General features: G+C 37.2%; 2 protein-coding genes and 1 pseudogene across 4 annotated transcripts in view; all 3 read right to left on the bottom strand.

Moving 5' to 3' along the window:
* The window catches only part of PPP2R5A (protein phosphatase 2 regulatory subunit B'alpha), an 89,859-nt gene that overhangs the window by 47,795 nt on the left and 17,068 nt on the right, over positions 1–24,996 (bottom strand). The gene's annotated exons all lie outside the window — the stretch shown is intronic.
* Positions 1,555–8,675, bottom strand: LOC147356140 (large ribosomal subunit protein uL23). The gene has a single exon (XM_086343313.1). It carries the CDS (start codon positions 2,181–2,183, stop codon positions 1,707–1,709), a length of 477 nt encoding a protein of 158 aa, XP_086199439.1. The 5' UTR covers positions 2,184–8,675; the 3' UTR covers positions 1,555–1,706.
* Positions 19,330–19,430, bottom strand: LOC147356139 (U6 spliceosomal RNA; annotated as a pseudogene).

Raw genomic sequence — 24,996 nt, 5'->3', positions numbered from 1 at the left:
GATACTCCTTTCTTCAGAAGGTGGAGTCTACTTCTCCTGCCGTCAATGTGGGCTGGACTAAAGAGACTTGCTTCCAGGGAACAGAGTGAATACTGCGGAAGTGATGCAACATGACTTCCAAGGTGGATTCTTGCTGGAGTCACAAGATATCTCAAGGTTCACAGAATAAACTATTTGAGAAAAAAGTAACACCTATGTAGTTAAGTACAGAACCTAGCTGATCACCTGACTCATTTGATATTAGTGAACTTTTAAGGAGTTTTTGAAGTAAATTACAGTCTTTAGAAAAATGTAAGGAAGTTTTACACTGTATTCTTTGGTGTCAGTTTATGAAACCTATAAAGACCGTACCACCAAATTAACAGGTATTTAAGACAAGTTCAGGTTCTTTAACATAGTACAAGTTGTATCTGACTATATAAGTATCATGGAATACATGAAAACTTCCAATCTCAACCACATTGGTATGTTAATTCATTCTCAAGAGAAGAAGGTCAGTTTCTCAAGAAACATGGTGTTCATGATGAATTTTCAATGAGTTTATTCCTCGGCCTTATACATGCAGATACATGGTTTCTTATCACATAAAATACAAATGAGCCAAGCTCATGACATAGTAACAAATGCTAATTTATTAACTTAGGATGAGAAATTATTCCAAGTACTGTATCTGTCCATGGGATTTCCCAGCCAAGAATACTGGAGTGGGTGGCAGTTTCTTCCTCCAGGGGATCTTCCCAATTCAGGGATTGAACTCACGTCTCCTGCATTGGCAGGCAGATTCTTTACCACTGAGGCACCAGGGAAGCCCAGTTAAACCTTAAGCAGACCTATCAGGTTCAGTTCAGTTCAGTTATTCAGTCATGTCTGACTCTTTGCGAACCCATGGTCTGCAGCACGCCAGGCTTCCCTGTCTATCACCAACTCCTGGAGCTTGCTCAAACTCATGTCCATAGAGTCGGGGATGCCATACAACCATCTCATCCTCTGTCACCCCCTTCTCCTCCTGCCTTCAATCTTTCCCAGCATCAGGGTTTTTCCTAATGAGTCAGTTCTTCACATCAAGTGGCTAAAGTATTGCAGTTTCAGCTTCAGCATCAGTCCTTCCAACGAATATTCAGGACTGATTTCCTTTAGAATTGACTGGTTGGATCTCCTTGCAGTCCAAGGGACTCTCAAGAGTCTTCTTCAAGACCACACTTCAAAAGCATCAATTCTTCAGTGCTCAGCTTTCTTTACGGTCCAACTCTCACATCCATACATGACTACTGCAAAAACAATAGCTTTGACTATGCAGACCTTTGTTGACAAAGTAATGTCTCTTCTTTTGAATATGCTGTCTAGGTTAGTCATAACTTTTCTTCTGAGAAGCAAGCATCTTTTAATTTCATGGCTGCAGTCATCGTCTGCAGTGTTTTTGGAGCCCCCAAAAATAAAGTCTGTCACTGTTTCCATTGTTTCCCCATCTATTTGCCATGAAGTGATGGGACTGGATGCCATAATCTTAGTTTTTTGAATGAGTTTTAAGCCAGCTTTTTCACTTTCCTCTTTCACTTTCATCAAGAGGCTCTTTAGTTCCTCTTCGCTTTCTGCCGTAAGGGTGGTGTCATCTGCATATCTGAGGTTATTGATATTTCTCCTGGCAATCTTTTTTTTTTTTTTATAGTGAAAACTTTTATATTTGGAATTAGCCAGCTGGACTCAGTTTAGATGATGCCAATTTTGTTGGCAACATCCAAAGCATCATAGTCAGGAGCCAGTCGAACATATGCCTTCTTCTCTCCATCAGGCCTGATCAGAGTATTGACCTTAGCCACGTCAATGTCATAGAGCTTCTTCACAGCCTGTTTAATTTGGTGCTTGTTGGCCTTGACGTCCACAATGAATACCAGTGTGTTGTTGTCTTCTATTTTCTTCATGGCTGACTCGGTGGTGAGGGGGAATTTGATGATGGCATAGTGGTCAAGTTTGTTTCTCCTAGGGGCGCTCTTCCGAGGGTATTTGGGCTGCCTCCTGAGCCGCAGTGTTTTGGGCCGCCGGAAGGTGGGCGACGTCCGGATCTTCTTTTTTTTGTGGCTGTGGACACCTTTCAACACTGCTTTCTTGGCCTTCAAAGCCTTTGCTTTGGCTTCAGCTTTAGGAGGAGCAGGGGCTTCCTTCTTCGCCTTCGGCGCCATCTTCATGAAAAGGTCCTGGCAATCTTGATTCCAGCCTGTGCTTCATCCAGCCCAGCATTTCACATGATGTACTCTGATGTAAGTTAAATAAGCAGGGTGACAATATACAGCTTTGACGGACTCCTTTCCCAATTTTGAACCCGTCTGTTGTTCTATGTCCAGTTCTAACTGTTGCTTCTTGACCTGCACATAGATTTCTCAGGAGGTGGGTCAGGTGGTCTGGTATTCCCATCTCTTGAAGAATTTTCCAGTGTTGTGAGCCACACAGTCAAAGGCTTTGGCATAGTCAACAAAGCAGAAGTACATGTTTTTCTGGAACTCTCTTGCTTATAGGAGAAGCCAAATCATAACCAGAATGGTATCCAGTGTATTAATTTTCTACTGAAAGTGAAAGAAGTGAAGTCGCTTAGTCGTGTCTGACTCTTTGCAACCCCAGGGACTGTAGCCCACCAGGCTCCTCCATCCATGGGATTCTCCAGGCAAGAATACTGGAGTGGACTGTCATTTCCTTCTTCAGGGGATCTTCCTGACCAGGGATTGAACCCAGGTCTCCCGCATTGCAGGCAGACGTTTTACCTCTAAGCCACCAGGGAAGCCCAATTTTCTACTGCTTAATAAACAAATTATTCCAAACTTTAGAGGCTTAAAACAATAATAATTATTATCTCTCACAATTTCACTGGGTCAGAGATTCAGACAACTTATCTTTGGTTATGATATCTAAGACCTCAAGCTAAAAAAACTAGAAAACTAGGGACTGCAATCATATGAAGGCTCAATCACTCATATGTCTTATAGTTGATTCTGGCCTCTGGCTGAACGACTAGTTAGGGCTAGTGCCAGAACTCCCATACGTGACCTCTCCATATGGCTTAAACTTCCTCATCATATGGTGACTTGGTTCCAGGGGCAAGTGATTTGATAGATCTAACAAAGAACAAAACATGACTTTTATGAGAAAAATTATAAAACTCTGAAGAAATATATCAAAGACATAAATAACAGAGATACATTTTGGATTACAACAGGGTGTTTTGCTAGAACTTGAAGAGTTGCTCTTACAATTCATCTGGAAAAATAAACAACCAAGAATAGCCAAGATGATTTTCAAGACAAAGAAAGGAACAGTGATCTTATCACACAAGGTAATTAAAACTAAATGGTACTGTGCAGGAATAGACAAAAAGACCACTGGCCAGGGAAATAAGGCACCTACAAACATGTGCACATACACAGAAGATTAATCTACAATAAAATTGGTGTTTTTTTTTTTTTTTAAAAGTCAGTGGGGAATTTCAAAATTATGCAAGGACAACTTGCTATTCATATTAAAAAGTTAGATTCCCTCACTTATTTATACATTTAATTCCAAGAGAACTAAAAAACTAAATGTGAATAGGAAAATTATAAAGTATTTAGAGTTTTCTAACCAACTCTGAATGGCATCCAGCACGCACAAACACAAAAAATCTATAAATCAGTAAGATAAAGAAAATAAACCTATAGAAAGGCACGTGAAACACAAAGCACCAATAAAGAAGAAAAGATTTTTAACCACACTAGTTAAGGAGAAAAATGTAAATATATATAAACTATATATATGAGTTTATGTATGAAATGCCATATATCATTTCATACTTATTGCATAAGGTTGACAAAAAGTGTGGGCAAGACTTGTGTTTCTGGCAGACCAATCTTCCTATAGTAAACTACTAAAAACTGGACAAAATACATGAGGTAACTGTCTTCAGATGCTGGAAAACAGGTAGTACAGGACTGCTATTCCTGAGAGAAGGAAAAGAGAGTGAGTTCCACAACTGTAACAGCTCTATCTGTAACTGCAGTATAGGAAGAAACAATACAGGTTCAAAAGAGCAAAAGCCAAATAGACTGAGCTAAATAGACACTGCAGATCAAGCCTCTTGAATGGCTGGAATTTGCATGGAAAAGTACTAGAGAGAAGCTAACTATACAGAAAAGGAATTTTCTACTTTTCTATTTGTACTGAAGTAATAATAGGACATTTTTATTCTATCAATATTTATTCAGCAAATCATTTTGAATGTAAACCAACCTTAGCTTCCTGGCATAAATCCCACATAATCATGATGTATTATCTATATGCTGCTAAATTCAATTTACTAATCTTCTGTATAAGATTTTTCCATCTATGTTCATAAGGGATATTGGTCTGTAATCACCTTTTCTTGAACTGTCCTTGCCAGGGTTTTTAATTAGAACTCAGTTAAATAGATGTAAGACTTACTCAGACTTTTGTTTCTTCTTGTGTCAGTTTGAGAAAGCTGTTTGTTTATTTCAAGGGGTTTTCCCAACTCCTCTCCTCTAAGTTTTCAAATTTATTGGCATTATTATATACCTGCAAGCTATGAATTTCTAGATAATTGTAAGGTACAAATTATTACTATAAAAGAAGCTAAATCTTTTAGTCCACAGGGAGATCAACTTTTAGCAAGACAAGCTTAAAAGCTCCACAGACCTGCTCTCCAGTGAAACTGATGAAAATCATTTTAAAAATAACTTTTTAAAGCCTCTGGAAATGATCCTAAGGCGAAAAGTAAATAAGGAATCATCTATCCAAGAGCATCTATGAATATCTGAAGCGAAAAGCCAGTCTTAGTATCTGAACCAAGACAGCTTTCTCCCTTTCTCCTATCAGCTCAGCTAGGCAGAAATTCCACTCCAGGGAGGTACACCCAAGGATCCCTCTACCTCCAGCTCCCAGTCAGACAGCTTTCTTCAGGTGTGGAGCAGAATGCTGGCAGTTCTCATTCTGCCCACAGCTACCTGTTGCTGAGGTCAACTCCCAGGCCAGTGTTGTCAAGAAGGGTAGAAGTCCTTCTCCTACCTGAGTAGAAGTCCGATCTTCTACCCAACCTCGATCCATGGGACAAAGACTCTACTCTTGGTGCAGAACCACTGAGAACACTGGGGCTCCAATTACCTTAGTCCTGGACTGTAAGGTTGTGGTTCCATACTGGAAGATGAAAGCCAAGAAAATCTCAGACGCCTGCCCCCTCTCCACCTCATATTCAGCTCCTAAAATGGGTTGTTCCTCAGAGAGAAGCATGCCATTTTCCCCACTCCCAGCTCCAGAGCTCTGGCTCACAAGATTTTGCCTGGGGAAGGGGGAGAAATAAGCCATAAATCGGCTGTTTTGTCTCTTCCCAAAGGAACTGGCTTCATTTTCAACAGAGCATGAAAAGTTCAAGCTAAAATTTAAGCTGAATCTCTCAAGACAGTGGCAGTTGTGGTAAAAGGTAATAGAGAGATCTGTAGATTCAATGAGGATATAAGGCTAAACTCTATGCTGGAGAGTTTCCAAGACAATACCAGATAAAGGAGCAGCTTAGAGGAGCCCTCCTGGTGTCAGAACAAATACCGAACATTAACATCAAGAACTATTCCTTCAAAGGAGCCTGAATTTGATTGGATTGCTGAACAATGATGCTCCACTGCATTGTTGAAAACAAGACAGCAGTTAGCTGAAAGTCACTGGAATTTAAAGTTAGGCTGTGGTCAGGAAAAGACAAAAAGTCCTCGCTCAGTTGGTCAAGAATCCACCTGCAATGCAGGAAGATCTGCTGGGGGATAGACTACCTACTCCAGTATTATTGGGCTTCCCTTGTGGCTCAGCTGGCAAAGAATCTGCCTGCAATGTGGGAGACCTGGGTTGGATCCCTGGGTTGGGAAGATCACCTGGAGAAAGGAAAGGTTCCCTACTCCAGTATTCTGGCCTGGAGAATTCGTGTATAGTCCGGAGTTGCAAACAGTCCAACAGACTGAGCAACTTTCACTTTCACTTTCTTTTCCTGTCACAACTACTGCCATTTCCCTGGAGAAGGAAATGGCAACCCACTCCAGTATTCTTGCTTGGGAAATTTCATGAACAGAGGAGCCTGGCAGACTACGGTCCATGGGGTCACAAAGAGTCGGACACGACTGAGCATGCCAAAAAAAAGGGGGGGCCATAATTGTATGCTTCCATTCACGCAAAATGTTTAGAACAGGGAAATCTGTAGAAACAGAACATAGATAAGTGATTGCTTAGTGTAGGGATGGCAGGGATGAAGGGATAATGGAGGTAATAAAGAGTATAACATTTCTTCTTGAGATAATGAAAACGTTCTAAATTGACTATAGTGATAGTAGCACTTATCTGTGAATATACCAAAAGCCGCTGAATTATATACTTTAAAAGATTAACTTTATGGTACATAAATCATATCTAAATAAAGATGTTTAAAAAATTTAATCCAGTCCTGATCTCTAAAATACTTTTATGTCAAATACCTAAGATATTATTCAAAGATAGTAAAAGTTTAAAGATAAATTACAGTTTAAAGATCATATACACATAATAACCACATAAACTTCATTCCACCATAAATGTATATGTTTACAACAGATGCTTAGAATATTCCTGTTTTGTCTTTATGTTGCCTATACTAATCTAGCATACTAAATTAGAAATTTTCATGGAACATGTAAATGAAAATTAAAAACCATCATGTAAGAGTTAATAATAAGAACACAGGCAAAACATTCTCTGACATAGATAAAGAGAAATACTGTATGACATTCCTTATACGTAGAATCTAAAAAGAAATGATACAGTTGAACTTATACAACAGAGAGAGACTATAGACTTGGAGAATGAACTTATGGTTGCTGGAGGGATGGGATAGTAAGGGAGTTTGGGAAGGACAAGTACACACTGCTACATTTAAAATGTATAATCAGCAAAGACCTACATTATGTATAGTACATGGAACTCTGCTCAACATTATGCGGCAGCCTGGATGGGAGGGGAGTTTGGGGGAAAATGGATACATACTAAGCATGGCTGAGTTCCTTCCTTGTTCACTTGCAACTATCACAGCACTCTTTGTTAACCAGCTACATACCACAATACAAAATAAAAAGTTTTAAAAAAATTCTCTGACAGAAATTTTACTGGGGCTTCCCTGGTGGCTCAAACTGTAAAGAATCTACCTGTAATGCAGGAGACTGGGGTTTGATCCCTGGGTTGGGAAGATCCCCTGGAGAAAGAAATGGCAATCCACTCCAGTATTCTTGCCTGGAGAATTCCATGGACAAAGGAGCCTAGCAGGCTACAGTCTACAGGATCGCAAAGAGTCAGACACAACTGAGCGACTAATTTTCTTTTCTTTTCTGACAGAAAAAATATCAGCGATTGGTCAGTCTCCCAAAGCAACCGAAATAAAAGCAAAAACAAACAGGACCTAATCAAGCTTATAAGCTTTTGCACAGCAAAGGAAACCATAAACAAAATGAAAAGACTGCCCATGGAGTGGGAGAAAATATTTGCAAATGATGCAACCAACAAAGGCTTAATTTCCAAAATAAACAAATATTAAACCAACAGCTTCTACAATTCAGTAACAAACAAACAACCCAATTGGAAAATGGGCAGAAGACCTAAACAGACTTTTCCCCAAAGACATACGGATGGCCTAAAGGCGCATGAAAAGAAGCTCCTCATCACTAGTTATTAGAGAAATGCAAATCAAAACTACAATGAGGTACCACCTCACACAGGCCAGAATGGCCATTATCAAAAAGTCTACAAGTACTTCCCTGGTGGCTCAGATGGTAAAGCATCTGTCTACAACACGGGAGACCCGGGTTCGAGCCCTGGGTTGGGACGATCCCCTGGAGAAGGAAATGGTAATACACTCCAGTACTAGTGCCTGGAAAACCCCTTGGACAGAGGAGCCTGGTAGGCTACAGTCTATGGGGTCGCAAAGAGTCGGACACGACTAAGCAACTTCACTTTCCACTTTTACATTGTTGATGGGAATGTAAGTTGTGCAGCTGCTATGGAAAACAGTATGGAGTTTCCTCAAAAAACTAGAACTGCCATATGATCCAGCAATCTCCCTGTTGGGTACATACCCAGACAAAACTATAATTTGAAAAGATACGTGCACACCTATGTTCATAGCAGCATTATTTACAATAGCCAAGACATAGAAACAATCAAAATGCCCATCAACAGATGAATGGGTAAAGAAACTGTAGTATTTTATATATACACACACATGCACGCACACACCAACACACAATGGACTATTATTCAGCCATAAAAAAGAATGAAATAATGTCATTTGAAGCAACATGTACCTAGAGATTATTATAATAAATGAAGTACATTAGAAAGAGAAAGACAAGTATCATATGATACCACTCACATGTGGAATCTAGAATATGACACAAATGACATATTAAATGCAACAGGCTACAGATATAGAGAACAGACTTGTAGTTGCCAAGGGGAAGAGGAGAGTGCGGAGGGGAAGGATTGGGAGTTTGAGATTAGCAGATGCAAACTATTATATATAGGATGGATAAACTACAAGGTCATATTTTATAGCACAGAGAACTATAATCAATATTCTGATAAACCATAATCAGTTTCAGTTCAGCCGCTCAGCTGAGTCTGACTCTTTGCGACTCCATGGAATGCAGCACGCCAGGCTTCCCTGTCCTTCACCAACTCCCGGAGTTTACTCAAACTCATGTCCATCGAGTCAGTGATGCCATCCAACCATCTCATCCTCAGTCATTCCCTTCTTCTCCCGTCTTCAACCTTTCCCAGCGTCAGGGTCTTTCCTAGTGAGTCAGTTCTTTGCATCAGGTGGCCAAAGTATTGCAGTTTCAGCTTCAGCATCAGTCCTTCCAATGAATATTCAGGACTGATTTCCTTTAGGATAGACTGGTTGGATCTCCTTGCAGTCCAAGGGATTCTCAAGAGTCTTCTCCAACACCACAGTTCAAAAGCATCAATTCTTCAACGCTCGGCTATCTTTATAGTCCAACTCTCACATCTATACATGACTACTGGAAAAACCATAGCCTTGACTAGACGGACCTCTTTTGGCAAAGTAATATCTCTGCTTTTTAATATGCTGTCTAGGTTGACCACAGCCCATAATATTAATGATAATATATAATATTATCCATAATATTAAACCATAATATTAAAGTTAATATATACATATACATAACTAAATCACTTTGCCACGCAGCAGAAATTAACACATTACAAATAAACTATACTTCAATAACATTTTTTTAAAAAGAAATGATAATAATAGTTTATTAATATGGCCATGTTTTAATAAGGCTGGTTTTAAGAACAGTACACTGAATAAAATAATTACATTCAGAACAGTAATATAACTTGGAGTTTTCCCTTGTCATATGGTTTTATTGGTACTGTCTTAAATGAATATTATCAGAAAATCTAGTCTACATTCATTTCTTTCAAGACCTCAAATACTGAGAACATTGAAATCTTAAAATATTCATTATCATAAAATCTTCCTCTTCTTGTTCATTTTCATAAAAGTTAATGTGATAAACTTCATAGCGATAACTAAATTATTTCAAGTTGTTCATTATTTTACATCTAAGAACAGTTTGAAGGTCTAGGTATCAGAAGTCATAACAGAAGTAACAGTTTTATAGGTATAATTTTTCTTAAAAGAAAAAAGGTAACATATTCCCAATTACTGCTGCTCACATATTTGAAATCTAAAGTAGGCGCTCATATAAGCTTCATGCTACAAATTATAGAACAAGCACCGTATCATAGCAACCCAGCAATACCACTACAGTGACATGCTGAGGATGCAATCCAAGATTCTAATTTAAGAAACTGGCACAGAATATAGGACATGTAGCTTTTTTTGGCAATACCCCTAGAACATTAATAACTAGGAGTCTAAAATCAGCTTTTATTTGAAACTTTAGAGGATCAAGCTATTACAAAGTAACAACGGAAATGTTTATTAACAAATGATTCATAGCATTGTAACTAAATATGACTTAGTTAAGGATCTATGATTTCCTTAAAATTGAAAATGCTGGGAAAATTGTAGATATCACATTTTAGGAATCTGAATATATGCACCCTACCAGTCTGATAATGCATTCTAATATACAACTGTATATACCATTTTAAGAAAACCCCTAGAACACTATCTAAAACTTTAAAGAACATAAATACTAACATGTCTTACTCAACTACCGTTCAAATATGAGTATGTCCAGAACTACTACACTAAAGAAGGGTTAAAGTAACTGCTCAATCTTTATCTCAAAAAATTCACTATGTTTTGTTTTTTTTTTAATTAAAAAACCACTTTAAAGTAGATAAGAACAAGAAATGAAGATAAGCTAGTGGGGCATGTTACGTGGATTTCTTGGAATGTAGAACCTTGAGAAGCATAATACTGAAAAACAGGCTCCCAGGAGAATAAATGGAATCTCTCTATCAATCTGCTTAATTTGATTATAAAGCCTACTGTTCATTAAATACAGTAAAGGTTTTTAGAAGCACTCTTGTTGATGAAAGTGAAAGAGGAGAGTGAAAAAGTTGGCTTAAAGCTCAACATTCAGAAAACTAAGATTATGGTATCCAGTCCCATCACTTCATGGCAAATAGATGGGGAAACAGTGGCAACAGTGGCTGACTTTATTTTTGGGGGCTCCAAAATCACTGCAGATGGTGACTGCAGCCATCCAATTAAAAGACGCTTACTCCTTGGAAGGAAAGTTATGACCAACCTAGACAGCGTATTAAAAAGCAGAGACATTACTTTGTCAACAAAGGTCCATCTGGTCAAGGCTATGGTTTTTCCAGTGGTCATGTATGGATGTGAGAGTTGGACTATAAAGAAATAAAGAAAGCTGAGCACCGAAGAATTGAAGTTGAAGAGTCCCTTGGACTGCAAGGAGATTCAACCAGTCCATCCTAAAGGAGATCAGTCCTGGATGTTCATTGGAAGGACTGATATTGAAGCTGAAACTCCAATACTTTGGCCACCTGATGCAAAGAGCTGACTCATTGGAAAAGACCCTGATGCTGGGAAAGATTGAGGGCAGGAGGAGAAGGGGACGACAGAGGATGAGATGGTTAGATGGCATCACCAACTCAATTGGCATGGGTTTGGGTGGACTCCAGGAGTTGGTGATGGACCGGGAGGCCTGGCGTGCTGTGGTTCATGGGGTGGCAAAGAGTCGGACACGACTGACTGAACTGAACTGTTTCATTTGGGGCCTTTGGGGAACAAAAAGTATTAAGCGTTTTTATAGATGGTTCTGATAGCTGTGATGAGTTTTGTCTTTTAGCTAACCCTACCTGCACCCCCTAAGAAACACCTGCTATTGTGTTAAGAAAAAGGATTACCTACTTTAACAAGGTTGTTGAAGTTTCTAGAGCAAGGCCTATGATAGTCCACAAAATACCCTACCCACTCCCCTCCTCTACCTGACCAGAGATGGGCTTCAGGGTGGTGGTGGTGCAATTCAAGGACCTTGAAATTATATATAAAATACTGTATGTATTTTCTGAGATGATGATGGATTCCTTTAGATTTTCTAAGAGATCCATGTATAATCTCCCTAAAATAAAGTACCACTACTCTTAGAAATTATTTTCTCTCCTTTTACGGATAACATAATGAACTTTTATAATCAAGGTTTAAAATTATTTGACTCAGCATTTCCAAAAATAATATAGTCAGAAACAATTCTAAATAGATTTCATTTTTTGTTTAAGAAATGTGCTATTTATAATATTTTATTAAAGTCAAAGTAATGAATTATAGAACAGCATACATTATTATATGATCTCACTAATGGGAAAATCTAAGAAGATGCTCAAAATTTTAGAAGTTTCTTCTGGCTGGGGATTTTTACTTTCTATCTTTTAAGATTCTCTTTTGGCTTGTTTTTTAAGAGTGAGTCTGTAAGTTTATACAAAAATAATAAAGCCATTATACAAGAAATAGGGAAGTTAAGAATATGACATTTCTTACTGCATAGTCTTTAAATGAGTTTATTTTAGAAAACCATGAAAACTGAGATTACTCATGACTCATTGCAAGTATTGTATCCTAAAATAGTCATTCTTATTCCACAGAAGAAACTACTTTTCTAGATGTTTTTTTAAAAGCAGTTCTCAAAATATTAAAATACGTCATGTGTAAGCTTACCCAGGTGGTACAAATTAAAAACAGAATTATCAAACTATATGAAGTACCAAAATCAGTGCCTAGGTATCTGGTAGGTATGTAAAAGCTGGGTTATTTTTTTAACCTCTCTTACATGAATCATAGAAATTTCCTATGAAGAAAATACAGCTGTGAAAATTAAATGCACCTTAAAAATATTTCATTGTTACATTTGCTACTTTATTTCCACTTCTGATTCAAATATAGTCTGGGAGCACAAATGTATGTAGATAACTACTTAAGGAGATGACATATTGTCTAATTTCAGTTTTGGGGGGGAATTTAGCAGGAGAATAATAACAGTCAAGTGATAAGATGAATTGGCCCAGTTGACTTTTACTATACTTAAGCCTCAGTTATCTGGCTCCAATTTATTTTCCTTCCTTGAATTGGGAAATAATGATTAGAAAGTACAATGTAACATGGTCACAGTTAAAAAATTTTTTTTCAAAAACTATTTGTACATAGCACGTGTAGCGGGGAACAGAGAGGAAAAAGTAAGTGGACAGAATTTAATCCGTTTGTGATATCCCATAACAATTCCATAATTCCTCAAAGCTGCTAATTACAGATTATAACTTTTAACTGAGTAGAGATACCAAATTATAAATCTAGCTGACACAAATGTGCTGATTTAAAAGTTCACTGCATCTTGCTTCTCAGTACTCATTCATAAAACAGATACTCTTCTTCAATTTCTTCTACAGGAAAATTTTATGTTACTTAAAAAATGGAAGAACTGTGCCAAAAGGAAGACCTGCAAAGAAGATCAACAAAGCGTTTTTATACCAGGAGAATTTAAGACGTAAAGATCTTTTTTTTTTTGTCATTAAAATATTTCTTTTCTTCTTTTTTTTAAATTTTATTTTATTTTTAAACTTTACATAATTGTATTAGTTTTAAGACGTAAAGATCTTTTGCTTTACAGGGTCTTGGAAAAACCTATGTTCAGTACTGGCCTACCTGCCCAGGTCCTATAACAAATCAGTATCTTTCTTGTAAGGCTCTCAACTATTTCTCCTTTGCACTGTTAGAACACAAAGTGCTAAAAATAAAAAATAAAGTGCTAATTTTGCTTTACTGCAGATAATACATATCTTCAGTTTCATATTAAAGAGGAGGAATTAACTGAGAAGATGAAGTTATAAATGACTTGCACAAGAATATAACCTATATGTTTTGGTTTCTTCATCAACAAAATGCTCAATTTGGAGCTGTATGTAAACTATCACTCAATTATAAATCATTATAAAATTGTAAATTATTGCATGGCACAAAATGGTGTTTTTCTTTAAATCAATTTAATAGCATTTGCTTCATTATTTTACTTAATAAATATTAAAACCAAGCACTGAATGCCTGAATACTGGGAAGGAAGTTATGGATCTTAAGTCCTAAAGTATTTAACTTCTAGTCTAAAGGCAGAAAACAGTCAATTAAGTGGCTTACCCTATTCATGCACCTGTCCCAACATATTTTGTGATCACCTCACACACATATATCAAGGATATCTTACCACTATATGATGTCTTATACAGATACTGCACTCAATGGGGCTAGATAATCCCATTTTGGCCAAAAGATATAGTGGTCAGCATCTCAAACTACCAACATTTTCTAATAAACAATCTCAACATCTTTTAATTCATGTTTAGAAGTTACAGAAATTACCAATGGGCACTCTGTGATTCACATATCCAAAAGTCTATTTGATATTTATACCCAGGTTTCCGAAAGACATCTCAAACTTAGAATGTCTAAATTACAACCCTGAATTTTTCCTCTTTATTGGTTCTTTTTCTAACGTATTCCTTCTCAGTGGTGGTAGACCTATGCACTCAGCTAGCGGTCCAAGCTAAAACACCTGGGAAATATCTCTGACTCCTACACCTTTGTCTGTCCATCTCCTCCATACAATTCATCAACAGGTCCCAGCTTAGCTGTACTGTGAACACATCTCTTTTTCTCCATCTTTATTGCTACCATCCAGACCTAGCCATATCATTTCCCATCTAGCCTTTTAAAACAAACTCTTGACTGGTCCTCCTCCTAAAAATCTAGTTCTGCTACAATCCATTCTCCACCCAGCAGCTCGAGTGATACTTTTTTTAATTGTCAAGCTTCTTGAAAGAGATGTCAATACTTACTGACTTGGCTCTCCATTTCCATTCACTCCCCACCTTAGAGAACTCTGGTTTCAAGATCATCAACCCTCTGAAATGTATCTCGAAGTCACCAGTGTTGCCTGAAGACTACCAAAACTGAAGCTTCTCAGTTCTTAAATATTGGACCTGTCAGCAGCTCTTCTGACTGCTACTAGCCCCACCTCACCCCTACTTAAAAACACATTTTCTTCCTTTGACCACCTTGTCCCTACTCTCTCCTGTCCCTACTCTCTCCTATCTTCCACTCAAGCTGTTGCTCCTTTTCCTCTGATCATCATCTAAATGATGATATTCTTTGCCCTTTTCTTGTTCTATACATTTCCAGTAGGCAGTTGCTTCTATTTGCATCTCTTCAAGAATCATCTTTAAAGTTTCTAAATGCTGATTCCTAGCGCAGCTCTTTCTACTTAGCTCCAGACCCAAATATCTAATGTCCTACTTGACTCTTCACTTCTATTTCCACAGGTAGTTCAACCCATCCCACGTGTAGAACCACTATCTTCTCCCACATCTGATCTACTTTTTCCCTTTCAGTAAACTGCTATCATACATCTAGTTGCCCAAGTCAGCAATGTATCATCATTGATTTTTCCTTCTTTCCAAGTCCCTGCTGTGATATCACTCACTCCCACTTAGACAAGGAGACCATTACCTCTTGTTTGTATTACTGTGCCAGCATTAACCAGGATTCTTCATTCTCATCTCCCAAAACATTCTTCACACTACTGTCAGGAATAACTGCAGGACATAGCGTCAAAGCTGTTACCTAGACCCTAAATGTTGCTCCAATCTCTTCTCTAGCCAGTTCCCTATTGTAATATTCTTTATCACAGTCACAGGCTTCCCTGGTGGCTCAGATGGTAAAGAACCCACCTGCAATGCAGGAGACCAGGGTTCAATCCCTGGGTGGGGAAGATCCCCTGGAGGAGGGCATGGCAACCCCCTTCAGTATTCTTGCCTGGAGAATCCCATGGCTACAGCCCATGGGCATGCAAAGAGATGAAGCAAATCACAGCCACTTATTTACCCTAACGATGGCCACGTTGTCCTTGGCAGGCCTCTTAGAACTCACCTGTCTTGGTCTAACATGTCTAGCCTTGCAGGTCTCAGCTTACCTGTCACTTTCTCCAGGGAGATTTCCCTGATCTTTCTCCTCACACACAAAATTGAGTTGGGTCCCTCACACACTCCCCTAGGCTTTTACTGCTTACTCTTATCACAACACTTGTCACTAATTGAAACCACCAGTTTACATGTCTAGATGTACCCCACCAGACCACAAGCTCCTAAAGACATTTCAAAAGAAAAAGCATTTATCATTTTATTACCTTTACTGAGTAAAATTTTAACCTCTACAATGGTTCACCTAAAATTTAAGCACTATGAACATCAAAGACAAAAATATTTCTGTACTAGATTTTGAAAGCAAAGCATATTTCCAGTTTCACAGCAGGCAAACAAAATATTTTTCCTCTGGCTAATTAAAAGAATGGTACTACAAGTGAAAAAAAAAGCATATATTCCTATAGAAGTTATATTTTATTTTACTCATGACTTCAACCAGAGAAGGCAATGGCACCCCACTCCAGTACTTTGCCTGGAAAATCCCACGGACGGAGGGGCCTGGTTAGCTGCAGTCCACGGGGTCTTGAAGAGTCGGACACGACTGAGCGACTTCACTTTCACTTTTCACTTTCATGCATTGGAGAAGGAAATGGCAACCCACTCCAGTGTTTTTGCCTGGAGAATCCTAGGGATGGGGTAGCCTGGTGGCTGCTGTCTATGGGGTCACACAGAGTCGGACACGACTGACGTGACTTAGCAACAGCAGCAGCATGACTTCAACAAATGTTTATCTTTAGAAAAGTCTGTTTGGAAAATTGTTTTAAAGACACCCCTCTTTGCTAAATCAAAATTCAGAGCTTGTGACAAAAACTGTCTCATCATTTTTACTTTATAAATTTAAAGGCACTGGATTAACCATGAGTTCAAACAATCATCTCCTGATAATAATTATAATTCTAGAACATCCTTTATCAGTGAGTGTGAATCAAAGGCAAAGACCAATCAAACAGAGAAAATGTATCATTTCTGAAGCTAGAGTTAATATTTTATACTCCTTTACTACAAGTTAAGTCCAGTCTTTAAAAAATTCTGGTTTCATACAGCTAACATTTTTTTAGTTATTGTCTATGCAGTTTACTCACTAACTAAGCAGATTCTGAGGGAGCACCTAAGAGCTTAAAAACCCTATACTTTTTCTCCCTACCTTAAAGAAGGTTTTTCTGGTGAGAAAATAAGATATTTATTTTGTGTGTGTGCGTGTGTTTTTAGTCACTCAGTCGTGTCCAAGTCTTGTGACCCCCATGCACTGTCGCTCACCAGGCTCCTCTGTCCATGGGGAATTCTCCAGGCAAGAATATTGGAGGGGGTTGACATGCCCTCCTCCAGGAGATCTTCCCAACCCAGGGATCGAACCCAGGTCTCCTGCATAGGTTTTTTTTTTTTTTTTTTTTTTTTAAGAACAGTGAAACTCTTTCCCAATGAAAGCTAAACCAGAATGACTCCTGAGGTCCCATTCAGCACTGGAAGGCTCAACTAGATACAACAGCGCAGTAAGGGATAAATGCAATTAGCATCAGCATTCCAGTAGGAGGAGTGAGTTCCCAAGGAATCCCTTGCCTTCAGTATCCAAGTTAGAAATAGGTTCTCTGGATTTTATAATGTGAACCTATGATACTCAGCAAACTACCAGAAAATCCTAATAGGTTTCTTTAAGAAATATGGATCAAAACTGCAGGATTTCTAAAATCCACGATTACTCACACAAAAACCCACATGAATAAATTTCTTCCAGCATCGTGCACTGAACCTGGACTGGCATCTTGTTTCATACATGACATTTCACGTGTTTCAATGCCATTCTCCCAAATCTTCCCACCCTTTCCCTCTCCCACAGAGTCCATAAGACTGCTCCATACATCAGTGTCTCTTTTGCTGTCTCGTATACAGGGTTATCATTACCATCTTTCTAAATTCCATATATATGCGTTAGTATACTGTATTTATGTTTTTCCTTCTGGCTTACTTCACTCTGTATAATAGGCTCCAGTTTCATCCACCTCATTAGAACTGATTCAAATGTATTCTTTTTAATGGCTGAGTAATACTCCATTGTGTATATGTACCACAGCTTTCTTATCCATTCATCTGCTGATGGACATCTAGGTAGCTTCCATGTCCTGGCTATTATAAACAGTGCTGCGATGAACATTGGGGTACACGTGTCTCTTTCCCTTCTGGTTTCCTCAGTGTGTATGCCCAGCAGTGGGATTGCTGGATCATAAGGCAGTTCTATTTCCAGTTTTTTAAGGAATCTCCACACTGTTCTCCATAGTGGCTGTACTAGTTTGCATTCCCACCAACAGTGTAAGAGGGTTCCCTTTTCTCCACACCCTCTCCAGCATTTATTATTTGTAGACTTTTGGATCGCAGCCATTCTGACTGGCGTGAAATGGTACCTCATAGTGGTTTTGATTTGCATTTCTCTGATAAGGAGTGATGTTGAGGATCTTTTCATGTGTTTGTTAGCCATCTGTATGTCTTCTTTGGAGAAATGTCTATTTAGATCTTTGGCCCATTTTTTGATTGGGTCATTTATTTTTCTGGAGTTGAGCTGTAGGAGTTGCTTGTATATTTTTGAGATTAGTTGTTTGTCGGTTGCTTCATTTGCTATTATTTTCTCCCATTCTGAAGGCTGTCTTTTCACCTTGCTAATAGTTTCCTTTGATGTGCAGAAGCTTTTAAGTTTAATTAGGTCCCATTTGTTTATTTTTGCTTTTATTTCCAATATTCTGGGAGGTGGGTCATAGAGGATCCTGCTGTGGCCCAGGGGGATGGTATGGGGAGGGGGGAGGGAGGAGGGTTCAGGATGGGGAGCACGTGTATACCTGAAATTTTTTTAATTAAAAAAAAAAAAAAAACTGGAAAATAAACAATTTTAAAATTAAAAAAAATAATAATAAATTTCTTCAGGGAAGAGTTCAAAAACATATACATAAAAAGTGGTCTGAAACTGCTTATTAGTGAATATCCTGCTCAGACAAGTACAGCTTATTTCACGTAAACGTAGCCTGTCGTGTAAAACTCTTTTGGTACATCACGTGGGTTACCTGTTACATAATAATGCACTACAAGTAATTATATATTTAAAATCTGTTCCTTTCATCTCCTTCAAGGTCCTTATAAATAAAGACTGAACCTTAAATTTAGAAATTACTGGAAATTAGTTATTTCAGTTTATCTGAAATACAGCTGTCCACATCTGGACGTCAACACAGTATTACTTTTCCATACAGATCTTACACAATACCTTCCCTAGCAATAATGTTACATGTCACACCAGTCACTGGCAAAGCCCCAAATACAGGAGCAAACAATCATCTGTCTCAAAACTATATCTCCTATTTACCATGTTATTAAAAACCCAAAATTAATTTACTTTAAAAAACCCTGAATAAAGGTGTAAAGGGAGGGCTAACAGGTAATTTCTTAATCAAAACAGTGACTGTCTACATGATCACACTTGTTATGCACATAACACTGTATTTTGGTCCTATAACAGGATATGAAAACACAGGTGACTTCTGCTTTCACAAAAATCTTACCATCTCATTCTGCAAAGAGGAGTACATAACGACTGAAACTGACTCAAAACAACAAATCAACAAATACGGGTGTTGTTCAAACTGGCTGGCAGAAAGGCCAACGACAAGAGACGGTTATAAAATGTAAATGGCCCCAGGTCATTGCTGCCCTACCTTCAGTTAAAGACTATGGTCAAGATTTAGAGGATAGATGTGAAAACCCTCTGAAGAAAAATTTTCTTTCTCTCTCCCCCAGCCCCAAATGCTCTGTTTATTCTGCAAAATTCTGAAATGCTTCACAAATATGTGTCATCCTTGTGCAGAAGCCATGCTAATCTTCTATAGTTCCAATTTTAGTATATGTGCTGCCAAGGCAACCACAAGAAAAACATTACTTGATGCTAAATAAATATAAGGCGTTACCAAAAACACAGTTATGATCAACAATATCTCATTTGTTCAACACCTAATAGTCAATTTATACAGTAGTTATATTAGTTCTAAATCTTCAAGAGGTGGAACAATGCTGTGAACATACAGCAAATAGTTTTACATTCCAGATTGGTTGGGATTATGTTACCCTGGATAATGGGATTAAAACTAGGCAAACTGCTTTCTTATGTTCTCACTTCTGCTTGACAGCTCAGCCACAGCTCCAAAAATTACAGAAAAAAAACAAACCGGATCACCTTGTATCAAAGGATAACAGTGGAGTTTTAATTACGCGAACTACAACAAAATACAAAAGATCACGCCTAAAACTCCAGAATCCAACAGCATTCTCGCTCTTCAGGAAAGTACCTGATTAGCCATAGGGGGCAGCAAAGTTAAGAGTGAAAAGTAAATAGCAGCAGGTGAAGTAAGGGCAGGAAATGTTAACAGGCTGGGTAATGAGCCATGAGAATCTAGAGAAAAGGACAAAGTCTCAATTAATGAATTAAATCAATAGATAATGTCAAACCAGTGATTCTCAACCCTGGCTGCACATTAGAATCATTCTGGGAGCTTTCAAAAATACAAATGCCTGCAACCTACATTAGACCAATTTATTTAGAGTCACTTGAGGGTAAGACCCAGGCACTGATGTTTTTTAAAACTAAGGGCACAGCCAGGGTTGACAACCCTGCTAAACACATACAAATAAAAATAAGCTAGTCTCCATCCCCGACTTTTTACAATTTTTAAAAAGTTAAAATTCAAAGAATATTCAAAAATCTATTATTTTCCAAATGTATCATTTTTGTTGATAAACCTGTCTTTGTCATCCAAAGTCTTTAACTCACTAAAGACTAATTCATCTTTAAGACTGTATCAAGGGAAAATACTATTCTTACAAGTAAAAATGATTAACTGAAGTTTAGAAGGGTTAACCAACTAGCCCAAAGTGATTGTGACTCATCAATAATGCAGGAAGACAATTTCAGTCTATTTACAGGACAGTACTCTGTCCCAGTGATCATACTATTTTACTGAAACACATTTAACTTGAGTCTTACTTTACAGGCACTTCATAAAAGGATCCAAAGTTCAATTAAGAATCAGAGGAGGTAATAAAACTGGGGGAAAAAGAAGTCTGACCCTAAACAGGAATTCTGAAAATGTTAAATTAAGACTTAAATGGAAAAGTTTTTCCTTCATGTGAAGGCCAACAATGACACTATATTAATTTCTCTAGAGGTATATCCTGAAAGTTTTTAAAAATTAAAATATAAGTTGACTAGAAGAAATATGGTATTATTAATACTGCCAGAAGATAGCTGTAAAATGACTAAAACGTTATATATTCCTTTGTAAACACACTTTTAACATATTCAGGGGAATTTCAACTCTCCTTTAATGCTATCCCAATTACTAAAATGGGTTTTGGGTTTAGATGAATGAAATTAACTTTGGGGAAAAAAATCTATAAACCTTAAAAGCTGAGTGAGTAGTGTTCCTCACCAGGACAAAAAAAGTCACTGGTTAGGAAATTTCAAATCACGTCAGTATTCTTGTACCAGATACCCAAAAGACCACATCAGTTCAGTTGCTCAGTCATGTCCGACTCTTTGTGACTACATATATCACGAAAAACAAACAAACAAAAAGTGTTCCCTAAAGACAAGGGAACACTTCAAATGAACACCACTATTACAAGCCTCAATACCTCCAGGAGGACCCAACTTCTAAGAATATAACAACCAAGAAACTGAGGAAATTTGGGAAATTCTTTACCTCATCTGAAGGGGACTTTAATCTCAACGCCAGTTTCATTCTGTTCTTTGCCATTTACGGTCTGTCTCCTATGAGAGACGCACACCTATATAATTCTACTAGTTAATTCAATTTCTTTGCTTGATAAAAAAAAACTTCTAACTATAGCATTCAACATTTAAAAAGTCACTCTACCCTATTTCCATATCCACACTTATGCTGATGTTTCACCTCAGTGCACATAGATCATATCTGAGATCTGATTACAAATAATTTATACTTTACACTAGCAAAGTTTTACTATTTATGTGAACCCTTCATTTAAAAAATACTTTTAATTTGGATTTTCAAATATCAAAGAGAATGGGAACTAATATTCTTTGTCTATTTTTAGGCACCAATTACATTATTTCACATAAGCCCCACAATCCTAGGGAGATAGAAGGTTTTATCCCCATTTTACAGATAAGGATAGCAACTCAGAAAGATTAAACTTTTACCTTTGACCCAGGGCTGACCCCAATGACCCAACTCGATTATCATCCTGCTCAAATGTTCATAAAGCAGGTTAACAGCAAATATACGCTAATCATTTAACCTGGGTACCAGTGTCAACTGCCACCCAGAGAAATAATCACAGGCCTGAAACTAAGCTCTCTAAGTCTCAACGTCACATCTGGGAATAATATTGGTCTTGCACAGAGTTGCTGGGATGACACAATGATATGCAATTTTTGTAAAAATACAGGGTAGTGGATTCTCACACAACATTACCTCAGTAGGTGCGAAAAAGAAACAGATACCCGGGATTAGGTATTACACAACTTTCTGGGCTGTTTCACTTATTTCAATTATGATCGATATTGTTCTTATAATTTTAAAATGTAAAGAAAAGTATAAAATAATTTATAAATGCCGTTATATAACTGTATAACATCTATTATTCTACCAAACCAATTCTTTCAGAGACACAAAACAGGTCAAACAGACAGAAAAACTTCCCATTAACAGGTTATTTTTTTTTTAAGTTATAAGTTTCCTAACTGTTGGTTACTAGAAGAAAAGTTTAAAGTAGAAAAATTAAGTACAATACTAATGTAAATATAAATACAGAGAAATGATTGATAGACTGTCCCTACTTTTATTTTCTCATACTTAGTCAGAAGACCGTACAGAACTAACGTAACAAATTTCAAGCGTTTTGGAAAAAAAATTGTTTTTAAGCTATACAAGGCAGATTGAGGGCCTATATAACAGTTTCTCATTTTTAAAAACTCCTTTTAACAAGGCTTGTTTTTAAAATACTTTCTCCAATAAAACATTATTTTCTCTGAACATTTTTACCATTAAAATTCTGCAACCCACTTACTTATTCTGCACAAATAAACTTCTTTAGATGAAAAAGTGGGATTATTTTGTTAATCTTTACCCACAGTATGCTTTGAGGAAAACAGCTGGCACCTTTCCAGCTCAGATCCATGTGGACAAAGTGTAACATAAGCAGGTTGGTATAAACACTGAAAAGATCTTGGATGCCCACAGATATCTGAATCACTCCACTGTAAGATGGCATTTCAGAGCAGGAAGAAAAATTCTCTTTCATACACATATTACAGGGCTTTCCACTGGTTTTTGTTAAGGCCACAAATGGAAAAAACTACTACTGACAGAAAAAGCACACAACATGTGGTATCAAGGACACTGCCAGAGTTCTAAGTGAAGCAACTGAATTTTTAAAAAGCCACTTTTCAAGCATTTTGGCATCGGGAGTAAAAGTCATTTTTCCTAATAGTGGGTAATCTAAGTAAGAATCTTATTCCTCAATTAAATTTACATAAATTTATCCTGAATACATAAACTTCCTTATAAAGAGTACTATATTTTCATGTGAAAAACATAGATTAAATCTAAAATTTAGATTTTTTTTCTCTACTAGTGAGCAAAATATTATAAACAAAACATTTAATGGCACCTTCAACTTGTTGAACTATATACACCATACAACTTAGATGATTACTGACTGTATATTTTTGCTAGGCTTTTAAAAGCAAAATATATTAAAGTTGCATCTCCTGGCTTGAAGTAACTATCAATGTATGTTTAATATTCAATTACTTTTATTAAATATAAATAAATATTATATATAAAAGGACAATATAAGATAAACTTATGTGCAAAGCAGAAATAGAGATACAGATGTAGAGAACAAACGTATGGACACCAAGCAGGGAAGAGGGTGGTGGGATGAACTGGGAGATTGGGAATGACATATGTGCACTACTATGTATAAAATAAATAGATAATGAGAACCCACAGGGAATTCTACTTAGTACTTTGTGGTGATCTAAATGGGAAGGAAATCTAAAAAACAGACGATATATGTAGAATTGATTCACTTTATTGTACAGTAGAAACTAACACAATATTGTAAAGCAACTATACTCTAATAAAAATTGATAAAAAATGAAAAAGACAATATAAAGAACCACAATATCTCATTGAAAAGCAAAGTAAAGACATATGAAAGAAAGACACTAACACTAGCACCAAACCTTCAAACTGCAAAAATAATTTGCCAATTTAATGGGGAAAAAACCCAATAATGTAAAAATAACTACAATGTTTTAGTTAAATTTAAAATTTTAAATTCATGAATAGCAGTTCAATGTCCTAACAAGTAAGATAATATTGTTTTATAGCTATGACATCACTCAAGAATTAAAGTCTTGGCAACATCTACCATTCGTGGTCTACTGTAGGCTATGATGCCTATGTCTGAACAATTTTTGTATACTAAAGAGCAAATGAAAAACGCAGTACTACAGGCTACTCATCTTAAATAAAACTTTCTTTCAAAAGCCAGTGTGATTCTGGTGGTGGGATGCTTAGAAGAACCCCAAGAAGCAGGATAGTAGTGTAGGATGTGAATGGGGCTCCAAAGTTACTGCAGGTCAACTGTGATTTGATCTGGGGTTTTCTTTAGACTCCTGGCCAAACTAAGACTGGATTCCTAGGCCTAAAGACAAATCAGAACCAGGCTGGCCTTGAACCGGATGCTGGAGCTCTTTGAAATTGATCGAAAAACCTCCTGAACATTATCTATTTCGGTACAGAAACTTTCATTTCCTGATCTTGCAAAACAGATGATCTAGATTTCTATCAGGTTTCTTTTGTAGAAAAAAAAAAAAATCAAATGTTTAGGACCATTATCATCTTGTTCCATGACAATGCTTATCTCATAAAAAGCAAAGACATTAAAATTATAAAATTAAAAGGTAGTAATCCACACACAAAAAATAAACTAGAACGTCAGGAACCAATTTCTTTTTTTTTTTTTTTCAATCCTCTAAACCTAGTGGGAAAAGTAAGTGAGCCAGAAGGAGTGCCAAGTTCTCTTGTAAGGCGTTAGGCACGGACACCAATTTGAATTACTGTACAAACCTACAGAGTCCCTGGAATCACTGCTTGGCGAACTAAGTTCCCGTTTCATTGCAAATATTCAGACAATATTTTAAATCTTTCCATTCTCTGGGCTAAAGAGTAACATTTAAATCTAATGACCCAGTAAGTAAGACACTACCCTGGTCAGATTTTTAGGCTTTTTCTTTATAAATCAATCTAAAGGCAGGTAAAGGCAGGTAACTCTTAACCGGTGTACGCATTAGGATTTCTGGTCCTAAGACTCTTTGGAAAGATCAAAGGGAAGTAAAAGTTATAATGTGCTCAAAGACGCTTTATAATTGGAAAAGCAAAA

This window comes from Bos grunniens, chromosome 16 (genome assembly GCF_055505025.1).
Source record: "Bos grunniens cultivar Pamir isolate PY7600 chromosome 16, Bosgru_T2T1.0, whole genome shotgun sequence".
Classification (NCBI taxonomy): Eukaryota; Metazoa; Chordata; class Mammalia; order Artiodactyla; family Bovidae; genus Bos; species Bos grunniens.
This window is presented reverse-complemented; position numbering and strand designations above follow the sequence as displayed.